The sequence below is a fragment of the Accipiter gentilis genome, chromosome 32 (assembly GCF_929443795.1).
Source record: "Accipiter gentilis chromosome 32, bAccGen1.1, whole genome shotgun sequence".
NCBI lineage: Eukaryota > Metazoa > Chordata > Aves > Accipitriformes > Accipitridae > Astur > Astur gentilis.
Genome location: NC_064911.1, coordinates 12,967,414 through 12,986,311, shown reverse-complemented (window position 1 = coordinate 12,986,311; position 18,898 = coordinate 12,967,414). Strand labels below are relative to the sequence as shown.

The 18,898-nt window shown below is 39.0% G+C and overlaps 1 protein-coding gene across 2 annotated transcripts in view; it reads left to right on the top strand.

The window, feature by feature from the left end:
- The window catches only part of SYTL5 (synaptotagmin like 5), a 60,552-nt gene that overhangs the window by 24,641 nt on the left and 17,013 nt on the right, over positions 1–18,898 (top strand). For both annotated transcript variants that reach the window (XR_007510327.1, XM_049835360.1), the window contains exons 5-10: positions 539–664; positions 5,073–5,229; positions 6,833–6,962; positions 8,764–8,870; positions 17,595–17,660; positions 18,641–18,819. Coding sequence is in view for 1 of the 2 variants with exons in the window: in XM_049835360.1 (XP_049691317.1) it covers positions 539–664; positions 5,073–5,229; positions 6,833–6,962; positions 8,764–8,870; positions 17,595–17,660; positions 18,641–18,819 (765 nt within the window). In the remaining variant the exon portion in view is untranslated. The remainder of the gene's footprint in view (positions 1–538; positions 665–5,072; positions 5,230–6,832; positions 6,963–8,763; positions 8,871–17,594; positions 17,661–18,640; positions 18,820–18,898) is intronic.

Genomic DNA, 18,898 nt, shown 5'->3' with positions numbered 1-18,898 from the left:
TTTTCAAAACCTTATTTCATTTTTTCCATTTCTGTCTTATTAGGCCACATGTTGCAGGGTGAGGGGGTGATGTTATGTTTTCAGAAAACAGAGTGTTTGGAGCATTGATGCATATAATTGTAGAAATTGCAAATAAATATTTAAGAGAAAATACATATATAGTAATTTGCTAGGGGAAATACACATACTTAGTCAAAATACTTTTCTGTGTATGAACTGTAAAAAAAATAAAATAGAAGAATTTTCACAAAAGGCACTTCAGGTTCAAAGCTTGAAGTGGCCATGTTGAGTAGGAGGGATGTTTTAATGTTTTGTGTCTTAAAAAGCAGTTTCTAGCAAATATGATGCTTTTTTTTGTCCATAGGAGTCAGTTTGATAACTAGATTTGGTGCTCTATTGACCCTTATATCCAGAGTTGTCCGTGGGTCAGACACATGAAATTTATAGAATGCGCACATCACAATATTTCAGTCAGGTTGCTGTTTCCTGGGAAAATAACTTACAACTTTTAAAATCTTTTATTCTGTGTTTTCATCAGGAGGGTAATTAGGGCAGTTACCAAAGGAGAACTTAAAAATGCAAAAGACGAAGGTGAAAGGAACGCAGGCTCAGAACCTGAAACCCAAAGTCTGCGCAATGGCAAGTCAACGCCTTGCTCTGAGAGGTGAGCAGCAGAAATCTGGTACAGCTCATACCGGGCTTGACCTACGCGTGTGTGCCAGTCCTCTGTGTTGCATTGTGTCTTTGAGTGCTCAGCTTTAATACTATCTGAGAAGCACAGCTTATTTAAAAAAAAAAAAAAAAAAGAAAGAGAAAACCTAAAAATTATCTCCACCCATCTTCCTTTTCTCTTCTTGTGTTTGGCTCGTGATTGCTGTCACTATGTTGTTTTTTGTTTTCTGGCTTTTAATTGATGAGCTGTGTTCATGTTACAGAACCGAGGTGCTTTGTTCCAAAGTTTTTCTCCAGTAATGACATGTTAATTGATTATAATTTGTATTTTCTTCTTCAAAGGCTCTGTTTGCCCTTCTCTTTCCATGATTATTGTCCCAGTTATTTCTGATAGAATTCCATTTATCATTCTTCTGGGCTTAAGAGATCTCAGTTATTGCCTCTGATAGCATTGTAAAATTCCAGATGCAACATTGCTTTCATGTCCCACCTCCAAAATGAAGCCAAAAAATAGCTCACTTTTTTCTTGTTCATTTGGATAATCTGTACTGGATGTACACCCACATTCTTTTCTCAGGTGCACACACGTAGAAATTTTGCACTCTGGATCAAAAAATAATAACAATTTTCTGTAAGATCCCATAGAAATTTCTAGCTCTAAAACTGTGCTCCTGAGAGACTCCAAATCGATGTACAGGAACACAGGATATCAGGTAAAAGGAACATCATGAAGTTTAATTCACCCACAGATGAGACTTCTTGTTTAAGCAAGAACTTGCTTCCCTTTGTTACCTACAATTCAAATACCCGATTGCTGGATTTTCTGCAACATGTATAAAGTTGACGGTGACAATCTTCTTGAAAGTTGATAATTTGATTCTTTTTTTTTTTCCCCACTGGGTGCTGCATGTACTAGCCAAATCAGCTTTAAAGCTAGTTTTCTTGTTTAATCCATACACAGTTCGCAAAGGTTTTTTTCATGAAGCTACTTAGGCTTTTTGTATCTAACCAGATTCATACCTGACTTTGACGAGACCACAAGTAGTATTTTTGCTCATTTTCTGGGTTTGTTTTGCTTTTCATTGAATAGGGTAGAGATGAGTGAAGGATCTAAGAGACAAAAGCTCAGGAATCTGGTGTCTGTGCTACTTAACACTAAGATGTTATGCAATATTAAATAAGTTTCTCTAAGAGTTTACCAGAATAGGGACAAAAGAATGCTTGTGAGAGATCTGTGCAGCTGTTTTGATGTGCCAGACTGCAAGAAAGTTATCATGCAGTTAACCATAAATGAAGCAAAATAATTTTGTTTGGGGTGGTAGAATTCAGCACCCGACAAGCTCTGTGTACAGACTTAGAAGGATAAACAGAGTGAAGTAGTCTATAAAAATAGCCTTTATGTTTGATTGCCTTGACTTTCACATAAAGCATCAATTTCTAGCTTTTGCCCAGAACCAGGGTGAGGGATTTATTAAATTAGGCGTATTGAGTCATTATGGCAACTTCCTTCTCTACCTGTCATCTCATTTCACCTGGCCAAATCAGTGTCCTGTGTCAAAGTACATAGTAACCCCGCTGTGTCGCCAGGAGATGCTTTTGGTGGGGGGCTGAATTATTTTACTGTCCATGGAAGATATGGCACTTCCTAAATATTAGTTTGTGGAAGGATTGAGGAGCAGCTTATATTTCTTAGTAGAGGGATGAAAATTCCTGGCTTGTACATGCATGGTTGAATGTTTAATTAGATATCTAGGGATGCTTGCTTTAGTTCATTTATTGCTAATTTATAGAACTGAGTAGAAATTATTAAAAATAACAGCAAAGCTGCCCAGGCTACCCTCCATAACTGTTTTGAGTTTCAAATTAAAATAATATAACAACATCTTGTGACACTGTAGCTGTCCTAGATTTTCCTGCCTATTTCTGATTTTTGTAATTGCCACCATCTTTTTAGCTGCATTGCCAAAATTGGTAGTATTTCACCTACCAGCAGGGAAACTGAGAGAGAATTTTTATTCTTTCTAAACAATTCTGTTTAAGAGAAGATGTACCGAGCTGGGAACAGGGAGTCCCAGGCCATGACTTCATCTCTTCAACTCGTTTATTTCTGCTCCAGCAAAAATGTTTACTGATTTTGCAGCTGAATTAACCGGGGGTCTGCATCAGGATACTTCTAGGAGAAACAGGATAGGAATTTCAGGTTCATCTACACAGGCACACTCCCCCAATGTACTGAGGTCTTGTCTACCACGTGGAAATGCCTGGCATAGTCACCTTATAACAGCATTTTTTTTTTTCATTGTCTACTTAATATGTGTATAAAATGTGTTGAACCTCTCTAATAGCAGATTGAAATAAGGGCAAAGTACAGGAGAGGTCTTTTTAGCAGGTTGGATGTGCAAGTGCTCAGTCTGACTGATGACTCCTGCAGAACCCCTTGTAACATGTTTTCAAATCTTTTACGCCGGCCCACTGTTCCTTCTGAACACTTCTCTTGATTTACATTAGTTTACACAGTGAGGGGGAGAAAAAAAAATCTGTAACAACATTTTTTGTAACAGAAAGTCAGAACAATCCATCAAAAGTGGTGTGGCATGCAATAAAACTCAGGTTTTCAACATTTTGGCTACTTCCCATACATGGGCAGATTGGGAAATTAAGGTGTGTGCATTTAAGTCCAACAGCTTTAATAAAATACAGATGACAGCCAGTACCCTTGATTTTTCTGACTTTGCAGCACCAAAGACAGGTCTTTGTGTAAACAGATAGGGCTAAAATTCAACCAAAGCACATTTAGTAGGATTTGTTGATCACTTGCTTATCAAATTAAAAAGTAGCAGTGCATGTATGTGAAGTACACAGGCGTAAGAGCGTGTTTGTTATGCATTATCTACTGTTGTCAGTATATGAAATTGGATAGTAATTGTTGAAAAGGCTACCATATGCTCACTAAAAGACAAAAACATGGTTGCACAACATTTGTAGACAGTCTTGTTTGGGGTTTTCCTGTGTTCCTTGTTTTCAGTAGCTCCACCAGTGTGGACTCAGAGCCTGTGCTCACTTAATGTAGCAGTGAGACAGGAGCTCTTGTGTTCCAGAGTATTTTTTTCTCAGTTCAGTGGTAGTTCTAATCAAAATTTCTGTTGTGGTAAAGAAGATTTTTACTGCAGTTACTTCTAAACATGATATGACAACCTAAATCAAGTGAAGGTGAAATTCAGCTGTTATCCAGCACAATGAAGATGCCTGCAAATCTGAAATATTTATTAAGCGAGCCTCTTTTGGCTGAAAATATACTGTAAGTTCCAAAAATTTTCTCCAGCAAATTTGCACTGCCGTTGTCCTCTGACACTGTATTTGCCATATGAAAAGGGTGCAATTCCTGCATTAATTCCTATTTACCACTAATTTTTATTATAGTAGTAAGTAGGACTGTGTGCAGAACTGTTACTGTCCTGCAAGACTCTTTGAGACTTCTCTGAATTGTGAAGAAAAATGAAAAAGTTTGAACAGATGTTTGTGGATAAAGAAGAGTAGATCAGCCAAGACCTTGTATTTTTACTGCAGAACAAATTTAAAATAAAAATAAAACTTTAATTGAAAACGTGTTGCAATACATTTTAAAATAATTTTCATTTTTTCAAAAGGTCAAAAAAGTGCAACAGCTTACCCTTTCGTTATAACCCTCAGTGTTCACATGGACTAATCAGTATTTTCTAATAGAAAATGTCCCATGGAAAAATTTCTGCCTGTTGTGGTATTAGCAACTGAATTCTGGTATGCTGATGACAGACGCTTTTTTTGTCACTTTTAGTAACACGAAACCTGGAAAAAAGACTTGCCCAGCTTTCTGAGCTTTCCAAGTTTGGGTCAAGATTCATTATTGCAATATAAATAGGGCAGTGAGCAAGTTGTTGTTTTTCTGGAGAGGTCGGAGAGCAGATAGCCAAGGATTTTAGACTTTCTGGAGACAGTGCTGGCATTAACATTGGCTGCAGAAGTGGCCAGAACTGTCATGTCACCGTAGTTTTCCTTTAAACCAAGGAGCAGCCTGGTAGGAAGTGTTACACGAGTCGTCGCACCTACTGTTGAGATGCGAATGCGAAATGAACATGGATGAATGCGGCTTCTGCAGCCTGGACAAGAGCCGCCCAGTGGGGCTATTTGCAGTTCTGGTAGAAATGCCGAAAATGCTTGGGTATATATATAGTTGTAATTCACCTTTGTCTGTGTTTTTCTTTCCAGGTGACCATTTCCTTGCAGCGGATCACACAATTCACCCAGGGCAATGTTATTCTAATAAACTGCTACCACGGCTGTTTTCTTGCGATGGTTTGCTGAATGGGTTGCCTTGGTTTGCTCAAAGCAATAACGCTTTAATACTCTTCTCTCCGTCCCAGAGGGAGCACGCTTTCGCTGAACAGCAGTGATGCAGAGTCCACTGCAGGCCATCTGAAAGGGGCCGTGGGTCCTGCGAACAGAGGCAACGTTTCCATACCTTCCCTCCGGAGGTCTCCGGCACTCGGCACGCGCAGCATGACTGCAGATTATAGCCGGGTAAGTACAGCGATGTAGAGCTGACGCCGAATACAGCTGACGCCAAACGAGATGACTTGGCTGGTATCTGCCCTGTTAGATCGACTTGTAGCCCAGAAAAGGCAAGCCTGACAGAGACGACTTTGGTCCTTCCCTAATTCTGCTGGGACCAGTGAAGATCTCTACCAGAACAGAATTCGTCGTGCTCTGTCAGTGATGTGGTTTTCGGTTTGGCAGACATTTTTCTTTTGTCTAAAAATTGCTCTTAATGTCCAGCATTACATAATGGGTAACAGATTCTGAACGGGGAAGCGCAAGGGATGTGAGTAAGCATTTTTGGCACTTCAGGGCCTTGAGTAAGTGCTGTGAAATAAGGATGTGACTTTCAAGCATGCAGGGTCCAGCATGCTCCCACTGACTTCTAAGGGAAACTTTGCAAGCTCAGCATTTACAGAAGACCAGGTCATGCTAATTTTAGTTTTTTTCTGGATTTGCACACTGGCCTCTGCATAAATTATGGCATAACACAGAATGTGTGCTAGACGCTTTATCAAAACGAAATGTGGGATTCCTCTTCCCTGCTGTTAAGCCTCTTGGGATGTAGGTGGCCACGTCTCAGCTAGCCGCCTTGGCTCTTTGGTAATAAGCAGAAGGATGCGGCTCATCTAGCCAGAAGCAGACACTCTCTCCGGTCCCAGACAGCCTGCCTGTGTGTCAAGCCGTTCCTCTTGGCTGTGCACCGAGACACCCATCCTGAATTCATTTCAGTCACCCCTCTTAAGAAATCAGGGTTGGACTAGCAAGTCGTTCTGAGTTGCCAAAACTTAAGTGTACAAGGAAAGCAAAATTTATAGTCAGAGGTAATGCCTTTTACCATTAATGTTTGGAAAAAAGTAGATAAGCATGTGAGATCAGAGCCCTGTTGAATGCATCAGGTTTTTTCTAACCTCAAATACTTGGTCTAATTGTTTTTCCTAATAAAAAATAAGTTAGTATATATGAAGGTCAGTTTTAGGACCTGTAAATAATTTAATAGTTGTTTTATTTATATTCTTGTTGGCACATAGACTGACTTGATTTCAAGTGCGTTAGATTTGGTTGAAAAAGGCCGATCCATTTAATTTAGTTGGAGTGATGTTGTTAGGTATTCCTTTACAGGAAGGCAAAAAGCCATAATGTTGTCAAGCATATTGGCTTTATTTAAGAGTTATACTGGCATAATTTAATTAGTTCAAGTCCATTTGGTTTTACCCTAGCTGAAATCATTATGCCAGTATAGAAACAATAGGTTTTGTCTTTTCTTTCTTTTTTTTTTTTTTTAAATTTCCAAGCTAAGTGAACTTTTAATGGATTTGAGTGTTTCACTTCCCTCCTCTCGGTCCTGATGCATTGCTCTGATTCTTCAGTTGCAAACTCAGAATGTATGCATGAATCACATCTTTGTGCAAATTTTATGCATGATCTGTGCTAAACGAAGCAGATTAGATAGTAATCTAAATATATTCAGTAATAGACTGGATGCTAAAGGAGCTTTGGAGCTAATAGAAATTACACTTTTGTAGACCAATAGTGAATAAGCTTGCTTTTTGTATTTATGGGGTGTGCATTTTTTCTTATTGGGCAGGACCCTGGCTTAGAAAATGGCATGATTATTCCAGCAAGTGAAAGTGTACCTGAAGATTTAGTAAAGAAGCACTGTAGGAAAGCATCTGGAACACCATCCATTGCAGTTTCTAGGGTATCTTTGTCATCAGGCAAGTATTAAGTCTTTTCCTTCTTTCTGCCAGCCTTTATTATCAGAGGATTATTCCTATTCTTGTGACTCTGCTCCTTTTGTTTTTAAAGCACATTGAAGGATGTAAGTTTCATAAATTTGTTCATATTCATTCTGAAGATCCTTCCCTTTTACTAACCACGTTTATACCACTTCACAAGTTTTACATTTGAAGAAGGGGTAATCCTAACCCCGGTAATGTTGGCACAATGTTAGTACTAGGTAAATCACACGCTCTTAGAACTGGTACAAGATTTCATTCATAATTGCACATCGTTAAATCACTCTCTGTGTGGCCAGCTGAATAAAATACTACCTATCTCCGATCTGTATAAAATGCTACCGTGCTGCTGCCATTACATTTCATACCCACTTTGCCCAGAAGTAAATTTGGGAAAAACATTCAGATACAAACATCATGTAATTTCGTTTTCATACGTGATACACCAAACCAGTCGATTCATCTGTAATTTACTTCATTTCATTGGAGGCTGTTAGTTAAACGAGGCTTGCACGGGGAGGTGCTGTCAGAGCCACTTTGCAGCAGCAGGTGGAGATCCTCCTTTTCCTACCTGAAACGGGAGGCAGGAACGCGTTGCACTCTTCTGCTTCTCCCACGCACTCGGCCGGCTTCTTACAAGGCTAACAGAGTGGGTCCAGATTCACAGGTTTCTCTCTGAAACACAGCAGGGCTCACTTTATTTCAGCTGAATTTAGCCCAAAGCAGAAACCTAGTGATGTATCCCATGGAGCTAATCAAAGGAGATATTGTTCTTCACCTTAGATTTTCCAACTTGAAAGCATCAGTGTTTCTTTGAGAACATTGTACAGCGCAACTCCAGGCAGAGGTGTTACAGACTGCTACTTTATGAAGTGAAAATTCTCCTGTTTCTGCTACCTTATAAAATAAAGGCTTTCCTAATAGAAAAGAACAGGCCACATGTTACCAAAGCAGATGGACGCTGAGCAAAATTGCAGGCAACCTGGGAGCAGGCCTCGGACTCCTCATCATCTCCGTGTTGGAGGATCTCAAAGGACATTAAGTTCAGGAGAGTGACTTTTCCTGTCACATCATTTATAGCCCAGGTAGAAGATGAACAGTTAAAAACTTTCCAGATTCCTACCTGCAGGGTCTAAAAGTAGTCTCTTCCCCCTCTTTCTTTCTCAGCACAAAAGATTTATATGGAGAGGACTAAGAAAATCTTTCTCCAAGACATCTAACAAGTCTTCTGCCTATTGAGTGGATGTGTGACCTGTAGGACTGAAAGAAACTTGTGTGGGTCTCAAGCCTTGTTTGCTTCCTCCTCCTTTTCTGCACAGGGAACACCAGTAATGGCAGAAGTACTTTCTGTGTCCATCTGTATCCCTGGTTGCTTAATTCTGAAGCAGGCGCTGGGGAGAGTTTGGTGGTGGCAGATGTGACAATCACTGTGAACACTTGGACTGCAAGTTTTGCAATATTCTGGGCTGATAGGTCTACCAGAGAAAGTCAAAACCTTGATCTATAATATCATCCACAGGAGACAATTACAGCAGATAAATAGTGCAGGGGAAAAAGTATTGGCCAGAAGGCTGAACAGCATCAGAAAGCATATTCTTCCATTTATCGTACTGATGTTCAGTTGTCATAGAGTTTATGACGGATGCCTAAAATATTGTTTTGATGGTTTTTTCTTAAAAAAACAATTGGATTTGAGACAACGCTTATTAAAGTGTGGAAGATGAAATGGAATGTTTTTGTGCAAATTACAGCAATCATTTTAATTGTTTTTATCTTCTAGATCGTAGCCGATCGGAGATAGATTTGAGTGAATCTTTCTCTGAAGGAAATGAGGATACTCTGAGCATAAGAAGCAAATCTGTACCTAGTGCCTTAGATCAGGAACTGGTGAGTTATAAATACGTAAATGGTCATCTGGTGGAAATCCTCTTTGTTCAGACTTATGAAATCAGCACTGTATGTATAGCTATGTAAATGATAAGTAAGGTAGAGCATTATTTCAGGGATATTTAATGAGTTTTTAAACACCTTTGTCTTCTGAGTATGTTGGCTATAGAATGATTCCAATGAATAGTCATGGTTAGAGTTTGTTATTGATTTCCTGGTTTTTGAGTTTACAGGTGAAAGAAATCTGGCCTGAAAACAAATTTCGAACACTATATTACACCTGCTCCAAAGTTCTGTTAATTCATACTTTCTTAGATTGTAATTCTGATCCTGAGAAACACTATACTTTAAAGGCTTTAATCTTTGTCTGGTTTTGATTTTTTCCCCTCATATATATTTTTAGCAAATGCAGCCCCAGCTTTCTGTTCTGTCACTGTTGCCCTCCTCTTCTTCCTGTTCACTGTTTTCTCCCAAACATCTCCGTGCCTTTTTCAGTGTATTCTATGGGCTACGTTTCCTGAAATGATTCACAACTTCCCTCTCCTTTTATGCACATATCCAAGATATACAAGTTGCAGATGTGCATCAGTGCTATCGTAGAATTTCAAAGCTTGTTAAATATGCATGGGGGGGTGGTGGTGGTGGGAAATAAGTTATTTAAGTAGTTCTTCATCTAATCATAGTTTGTTCTGGAGTTTCCAAATGTGTGCTTGTAGCTTAAAAAACCCCAGAACCCTCTGCATTATAGTTTATGCATTTTGTCTATTGTCATAGTCCTTCCCTACCATCTGCTCTTTTCAGAAGAGCATTGGCCATGGGAGATGTCTCCCCTTCTTGTAGCATTTGATACCTGTGGCTTGGTGGAAAACGACGTGTTGGGATTCCCATCTGTTTTCTTGGATTGTGAACACTCAGAGAATTTGCCTGCAGCATTGTTTTGTTTGGGTTAATCTTTAAGGAAATAAAAAAAGCCCTTCCTGTGTGTCAGATTTATGTGGAAGAAAAGCTTCAAAAACAAGTGGTTTATTTTTTTAATTGTAGTAAAGAAAAAGGTTGTGTTCTTGATTAAGAAACTGGAAAACATTGCGGAAGAAAAGTATAAAATAAGAAAATACAAACTTTAAATATATTTATATCAGTTTTCTGCTCTAATTGTACCGGGCGCTGTAGTTATCACTTAGGGATTTCTCTGAGGCAGGTGCCAGAGATGCGAAATCCAGAGTGGTTTTCTGTTCTTTGATTTTTGTCTTCCTCTTATTCAGAGGGATTTGTGTTTTTTCCTTCTTTTCTTTTTCTTTCTTGCTGACTCTTGCTTCAGTCTTGCTGACTGAATGAAATTTCAGATTGCATCTCAGCAACTCTCTAGCTTCCTTGCGAACATCAGAGACCTCTCTTGTGGCATAACTTTGATTTAATTGCTCTGGGGTCTGTGAGAGTGCTGATTCCCCTTCAAACTTCATTCATCAGGTTCATAGATCTCTGATTCTACCCATGTCCTCACTTGCTCTGTCTTACGAAATCAGTTGATTGCATTCATCAGCTTTAGCGTTACCATATTTTTTTAGGGTAGTTTGACTCACAGGAGTCCTTTGGAGTCTTGCCCTATATTCATTATGGATGCAGTGTTTTGGGATAAAAGTTGTATTCCTGCTGGAGTTTAGTTTATTTGGTGCTTGTATCTTTATAAGAGGCAAAAAGATACCCGACAAGGATAACAACAGCTCCTGCAGCCTGAGACAAGTTATACCACGTTTTCTCCTGGCTAGCTGGTGGAGCTAGCTGAGGTCCTTCAGTCTCATTCCTGGGTGACTGGAGCTGACAGCGGTGGTGTGGGAGATGCCACGTGTCAGTAGGATACGCAGATTGATGGAATTTATCAGCTGAAAGGGTGGGAAAAGGCTTTTTAGCCCCTTTGCTCCCAGCTTTTTCAGGAAAACCCGTTACACATACAGAGGGATCAGCTGGAAAATTGTATGGGTGTTTTGCTTCTCTGACTTGACGTTGCTCTTGATAGTGAAAAGGGACAACCCCCAGAAACCCGCGTACTGTGTGTAGTACGTACTTATCAAGGAGTTAAATCTAGTGTTATGTTCAAGTGGGAGCACCTTATCTAGAGAGGTGTGTGTTGAATTCCTGACCAAGTAGTGTTCATTACATGCTCAGCTGCCTTATTAGAAGTAATTGGATAATGTGCATTTTATAACCCCCGCTGGAGACTATGAGATTAATGTCCTACTAGCTCTAACTTTAATAAGATAATAACACTAACCAATGGTGTAGTTGCAGTTCTGTAACACCTCCTGAGAAACATAATCATTGTGGTGCAAAATGAATTAAGAGCATAGGTTAAATGTTAACTTTTTTTTTTTTTTTCAGCTTTAGATATCTGCTTGCAGACAAAAATTGGTAGTCAGCTAGCTGTTGGTAGGACTGTTTGTGAAGTACTTTTAACCTCTGAGTGTCTAGACCTGAAAAACCCCAGTCTGAAGATGTTGCCTTACTTTTTTTGTCCTGTATTTAATTATTCAGCAATAAAAATGTAGTATTGTTTATTTTAAAGTCCACAGGTATGGACAGTGTAAACAAAAGAATTTTGCATGTGTTACCAGACTTGCTTATTCCTGTTGTATGGGCAAGAAAGAAGATTGTGTATTCTTGTGCCAAGTTTTAAACTTGAGTACATCACTTGAATTCTGAAGTCAGTGAGGAGAGTAGAAGTGAAGAGTGGGGTGGGTTTTTTTGGCTTTATTTTAGGGGGTTGGGGGGTGTACTTTTGAAGGATTCAGCTCTATCTGTTTCCCTGAAATAGTTGCTCTGCTGTGCCTGGGTGTCCATGGACTTCTTCCATAGAGTATAAAATATCTTTGACTTTTTTTTTCTGTGGGGTAGTAACAGTGCCCTGAATAGATTCAAAACGGACAATACTAGCAGAGGAAACTCATTGTAAGAACATGAAGCTAAGAGGAATGTTTGCTTCAGTATGTAAATTTTGGTCCCAAATAGAGTGATGCCTCATCCTGTTTTCTTCTGCTCAATATTAAATATGCAGTTACAATTGGAAAGTAGTAATAGAAAATTTTGCCTCACTTTCAGTTGGCTTTGTTTCAGTTCAGTCACTGGAACAAAGGAGAAGAGATGTAACAGCTAGTTTTATGCATTCTAATGATAAATGCTCTGCAGGTCTTTACATAAACTGTGGCAGTTCAACTCTCCAGCAGCATTTCTTTGCTCTATTTTTCCTGATTAGCATAGAAGTCTTTGAGACTCCTGAGTTTGAATACAGTACTTCTGTGTTTGGTTTAAGAAAGTGATAGAGACTAAGCAATAGAGTGTGAGGTAGGTTACCACGTGAGATTTTTATATCTGCAAAGCAGATAATGAGGAAGTTGAATATTTGACTTCATTAAGACTAAAAGCAGAATCTTTCAAAATACCTGCCATAAGGTTTAAGGAAACGGTTGAAATTTCCAAGCTACACGTAATAGGATAATAGCTGTCTGTTGGGGTTTTTTTCCTTCAACTTTTACCTAAAATGAACAGTCCTATTAGAACCCTCAACCAGATTTTAAATTTCTTTTTAGATTTTGCTTTATTGCTATGTTTAAAAAATGAAATTTTTTTTCTGTATATGAGCTAAAGATGTTACAGTTCAGTCTGACTTACTAAAACTCAAGCATATGAAGCTGTGCGATTACTGATTTTTCCTCCTTTTTTAAAAAATTACTAAAATAATACAGGAATTTAATTATTTTTAAAACATGCACATCATCTGGGTTTTTTTGTTTACCCCTCAAATATATTCAGTGTGTATGATGGCAAGACAAGCTTCTTCCCATGTGGTTTGACAATAACCTGGGGCTTTCAGCGCTGCCTGTTAGAAAGTGGGTCTGTGTTAATGATCCTGTTCACAAAATTGTTGCCTGTTACCAAAGACAGCGTGAAAGGGTGCAAGTGTAATGCAAATTGTGTGCTTTTCCATTTGTGTGAGTGTGACTGATATAAATACGGATAATTGGAAAACTGGATTGCTGGGTTGTAAAAAATATGTCCCTTAAAAACATGGATCTTGGACTGTAACCAAGAAATCAATCATCTAATGGTGTCTGGCCACAAACCAGTATCAATGATCCCCTGGCCCCTGGTATCTGACCTTAATTCACTCGTTTCTTTTGTTAAGATTTGAAAAAGTCTCACCGTGTCCTCCTAAGATTTCCAAACCTGAATTCCTGAACGCAAATAGTAGTAAGTAGAATAAGGTAATTCACATAGGATTGTTAGTAGGCATGGAAGTGGGTTTTGTTTATGTGCACATTTGTTGGCCATGCAAAGGTATGTGCCTCCAGAATAAGAGTATGTGTGTCAAGTTTTTCAGTTCTTAAGCAATTGAACCCTGATACCATAACAGCGTCTTTTCCCCTTACGCTGTGTGCCTGTGCAAAGATGCGGAAAACGTAAATCAAAATTCCTCTAGAGATCAGAATTTTGAATGCATCCTGCACCATCTTCCTAAAGTGGAAAATGTATGAAACAAAACTAAGCTACAGAAGCTGACCAAATACAGAGCAGAACACGACGACTAAAATGCCTGTTTGTCATTCAGGATTATCTGGATGAAACAGAAGAAGATATTGATGACATAGTGGCCTCTCGTTATTCAAGGAAACGCGGACATTTGACAAGTGGATTATCAACAGTAAGATCTTGAGTAGAAAACATGCTTTTTCCTTCCACAAAAGACCATTGTTCCTCCAAAAGGGAGTTTAACTTCATACCACTTAGCAGCAGATCATCTTTCATCCTCCACTGGAGAAACATCCTTTAATATTTAGATAGTTTTTTCTATTACATTTTTAATGCTGTTCAAAGCTAAAATTATGTTCTCTGAAGTGCATGGAAAGAGAAAACCATTTTGCATACTCGTCAGCAGATTTCCTCACATGCTCAGGTTACTACCAAGCTGATGTGGAGAAGGCAAACCATAGGTGTTTGCAGTATGTGACTGCTCAGCTTTGCAGAGGACCACTTAATTTACTTGAAGAGAACAAGGCTGTGGCGGCATCTCCCATCTCAAACCACTTTCTGATTGTTCACCTTCTTGGGACACAAATACTCATCTGTGTGTTTGCATGCATACCACTTCTGTAACATCATTGTCCATCCCCCAACCCAGCTTCTCGCATTCTTCATGACACGATTGCTGTGCCATCCGCATCTGAAAAAGTATTTCTCTTTACAGTGAGGAAGGAGATACTTGGGGATTTTGGTTGGTGATAACTTCTCTACCTTCTGCAACAATTGTAGTATTTTTCTGTTACAACCTTTTGTTTCTTGTCATACCTACAAACTATATACTGTAAATTAGATGTCTGAGTCTTGCAGTTGTCTAACTGTTGCAACTTAAAGTTGGTTTTAAAAGGATAGCTGCATTTTCAGCTTGTAACAGGTGCTTGAGATGCAACAAAAGTGGTATAACAAGCCTTATGCAGTTCATTATGCAGTCTTGTTCACTAGGAAAGAAAACGGATGATAAAAGTAGCTTTTAACATGCCTAGTTTATGACTCCATGCTGTATATCTCATCTTTGGGATCTGACACTTAGGATGTGGTCAACTTATGCCATCTTCAGAAAAGTCACGGAGCCCTCTCTGGCCACTCTCCCTTATGACTTGTGCCTAAGAATAGCTCTGGTCAGCATATAGAGTATCAGAAAACTGCAACAAACTCTAGGTAGAAGATGGGAGAGTTGAAGAGGATGAAGAGAGATGAGGAGTCTGTATGCTAAAAGGGAAGAGAGAATTTGGTCCATGACAGTAACCAACAAACTGCCCTTTCTAGACTGCACCCCCGTTAGTCCCCATGCAAGCAGGACCCAGGGAATACCCACTGAAGTTCTTGATCACAAAGGGTTGGAGTTGGCTGAATCTAAGTTTTGCTTACCTGGGGAGGAGAAATGGCTGAGCAAATTGGTGTCACAGAGCATTTCGGTGTCTTAGATCTGGCCGTGTCCAGACCCTTTTCCCTTCTGATTTGTGTCGTTCATGGAAACGGACACAACAGAGATGGGTGGCACTCCACACCAAATCAGGCTTGAGCAAACCTAGCCTGTTGACACTGTTCTAATTAGACCCACTTACCCGAGGTTGACTATGACTCATTGTCTCCAATGTTTGCTTGTCCCATGGATTTTATAGACAGAATTGCTTTTATTTCTTCTGAATATTGATATGAAGGTTGCAGGTGCTCAAGTGCTTTCTCGTTTAGGCCACTAACTGAGGAGCTGCATTTAGAGAGCCTTCCCTCTACGTGCTGTAGGCAGCATTCCGTCTGTGCATTGGGTTTTGTCCTTTGCTGTGGATTTCCCTTTGACCTTTTTCTTAAGCAGAGCGTAGCTTCTCCAGTGCTGTAGGTTTGAGATAATCTCACATCTCATTGCTCTCGTTTCTCTGTATTCACCATGACGTGATTTTTAATGTCACTGCATGCTATGTTAATGGCGAAGTTGCGAATGGCAAGCTGCTTCTCCCTGCAAGAGCAGGTCAATTTTGCAGGTTCTTTATTTTATTCCCCTTAAGCGTGTGTTACCAATTACTAACATTGCCTCTCTCTCTTGTTTTTTTGCCTTGTTATAAGCCTTTGAGCCTTCTGCACTGTATGGATCTTTTTCATGTGCTTATCTGTCAAATGACTGTGTACTATTAAGTTGCATTGAAATAATGTTATTAATGAATAGTAGGCTCTAACTGCATGTTTTTTCTTTGTTTTTTCTTTCTTTTTTTGAATATGAGAATTTAAAGTACAGTATGGCAATGAGCATTTGAGGTAAAGGAAGAAATATCTCAAAGGGTAAATATACTTGAAATCTACCTTTAATATGAGTGAGCAAAAATGGAAATGGAAGGTGACATTGAACAGGGATTGTATCTCAGCATTAGGGTATTCTTTGTGTTTTCCCAAAGCTAATGCACAAACTGTGTATTTCGTTTTCCCTGCATCCTTCACTGATTCCTCTCCTAAATGTATTGATGTGTTGTTGTCAAGACCCATTACATCAGTAAGACTGAATTGTTCAAGGGCCTTACTGCAGCAATAAGATATGGTGCAAAACAAATATAATTCTTAGTGAGGTACTAAAATGAAGCTCTGGACCCTCCATATGTGGTGGTGGTTCACTACTTACAAAACTGGAAAACGAGTAGATTTCTTAAGGACATTACATTTAGCATATGTAATGTCCAGTGTAAATGCCACAGAACAGAGTCTGTGGGGGAAAAAAAGTCAAGTATATCAAATACTTCTACTAAATTTGTGTTATTTTGTGGTTTGTAAGCAATTCAGATATTGTGTTTGGATAAATTCTAGGGTCAGAGGTCATCTATTTGTTTAGGACTTTCTGTGGGGTTTTTTTTCCCCAATCATTTATCCCTTACTGCCCACTTACCTAAAGATCAAGAAAAAGAATATTTGGATTCAGCAGAGAACAACTCGTGCACCGCCTTGTGTTGATATAACCTTGTTTGTTTTCTGAAGTGGGCACACAAATTGTCACGTTCCTGTTACAGGCATAGTTTAGGCATTTTGCAGCACATACTGGGACTGTTAAGTTCACTGACAGTGTCCAAGGATACCCATTTTCATGTATGCTAGAGGTGGAAATGCATAAATGGTAAAGGCTGGAATTTAGCTCGAGGCATGTTAGGAATGGGAGGAAATAGGACACATTTGTCATTGTGCATTGCTAATTCTCCAGTGATTTTAACCAGTCCTCTTTGTGGAATTTCAGCAATTGTACAAAGGAATAAAAGGACAAGCATTTTTCTTTCTTTTTTTTTTTTTTTTTTTTTTTTTTGTTATTTAAATGAAGGATAAAGAAGGCCAGCAGAAATACGAAAAGCACCCCTTTTTGCTGTTTATTATTTCAACATGAAGTATAAAACTAACTATGGACAATGATTGCTTGTTCTGGTTTTTCATGTCTGGTGTTGTTTACCGTATTAACACAGACCTGCTTATCCCTTCAGCTTTCTGTGCTGCAGGGCCCTTAGGCAAGGTGCCCAAAGTGTTGAGTTTTGCCACAGACCAATTCTTTTTGTGTGGTTCTTCCCCTTGACTGTGCTCTTCCTTCCTCCCTGCAGCCAGTAAGGAAGGAGGTAGATCAAGATGTACTTTCCCTTGAGCTCGTTGCTGAGATTTCCAGATACTGCTCTGGCAAGCAGAGGGGGGAAAATGTTTCCCCCAGTATTCTATTACTGTGTTTTTCTCCCAAGGAGTGACATGTTTAAACATTTGTGCGTGGTTTTATCTATTCTTACAAACTCCACAGAGAAATTGCAATTTCTTACAAAGGCGCCAATCCTGCAAATACATGAATGCTTAGCTTTTGACTAGCTTAAGTGAGAATTGACTTCGTGCAGACATAAATGAGGACAAATCCAAAACTTCTGAGTTGGTGTTCTAAAATGTAATTTGTTTATTTTGATACAGCAGATACCTCATTTCTATTTAATTACCTTGAGCCATGTGTCCTTCAATACTTGAAGTACATGGAAAACACGTAGCTTTTCTCTGATTTGATGATAGCTTTTTCTTTCTTGCTTGTTATGACTTAGCAATACAAACTTCTTTTACCTGTCTATATAGATAAGGATTTATCACTGCACTTATTCTTTCTTATTTCAGCTATCTAATGCTCTTTTCTCTTGACCTTTTGCACTGCCTTCTTTAAAGAACTCCCCAGAAGGCTCTGACAGAAAATGGACGTATTTAAATGTGCCTGAAACAGATGGTGATACTGTGAGTTCCCCTGAATCCTCTGCTTAGCTTACTTTTAAGTTTTCTCTCTCTTTTCTCCCTTTGTGTTGAAGACTATACCTGTGTGTCTTGCAAGGTTCCTATGTGTTAGGATTTAGATGGTTATATGTGTTTTTGAGCAATCTTGATCAATGACTCAAAAGAAAACGTTCATCAGATTTCTCGAATGCCTTTGGTTCTGGCAGCGTGCATATTGCTCTGGTTTTCTTTAAAAATATTTAGTTCTCTCCTAACTGTAATCTTTTGGATGAGGAAATCCTCATAGCAATACTCTGTATGGTATGAGTGAACAAAAGAGATTGGGGTGTGATGTATTACCCTACAGTGGAAAATTTTGTGGCGTTTTTGCTAAATTTTTTTGGCTTTAGGAATATTGCTGAAATGGTGTGTATGGAATTTTGCTCATTCTTTTAGAACTACTACTGAGAGGTGGGTGTTGCTTTAAACAAACATGCTTTTCTACCATCTCTATTATGGGAAGCATTCTTACAACTTTTTCTAATGGTTCTGTCAGCAGTTGTCTTATGAGACTCATTAAAAATTAGGTGGACAGCTGAGCCAGAAAGGTGATGGTTTTTTCTTTTCTTTTTTTTTTTTTTTTTTTTTTTTTTCCCCTTGCTTGGGACTTACATGAGCTTACGATTTATGTAGCCTGTCTGCTCTTCAGTTCATGCATGGATTAAACAGTGGTAATTTAGATTTAGTCATGTTTATAAATAGGTTTGAGTCCTGTATGGAAAAACATCCACTGTCTAGACATTTAAGCTATTATTAATTATGGTTCTTATTCCCTTTTACATCAGATAGAAGCAAGTGGTATTTCTGTTCTATGATCCATCTGTTTTCATAGCAAGTCCTAACAAGTGTGACAATATTGCAAGGCTGTGTCTGTATGAAAAAAGCAGAGTCTGGAAATGAGTAATTTGTTTAAGCCTCTAAGTCCTTTTTCTCTCCCCTTCCAGACTAGCATTAACAGCATGCTGAGTGTATATAGTGAAACTGGTGACTATGGCAACGTGAAGGTCAGCGGCGAAATCCTTCTCAACATCAACTACAGCTACAAAACAGGTGCCCTCAACATCCTGGTAAAAAGTTGCAGAAACCTGGCTGTTGCAGATGAGAAGAAGCAAAGGACTGATCCGTAAGCAGAAATAAGATTTTCCTTTTAGGCTCTGCTAGGGGTGTCCTTCACCACGTCACGTGCAGTGATGTAGCCTCGG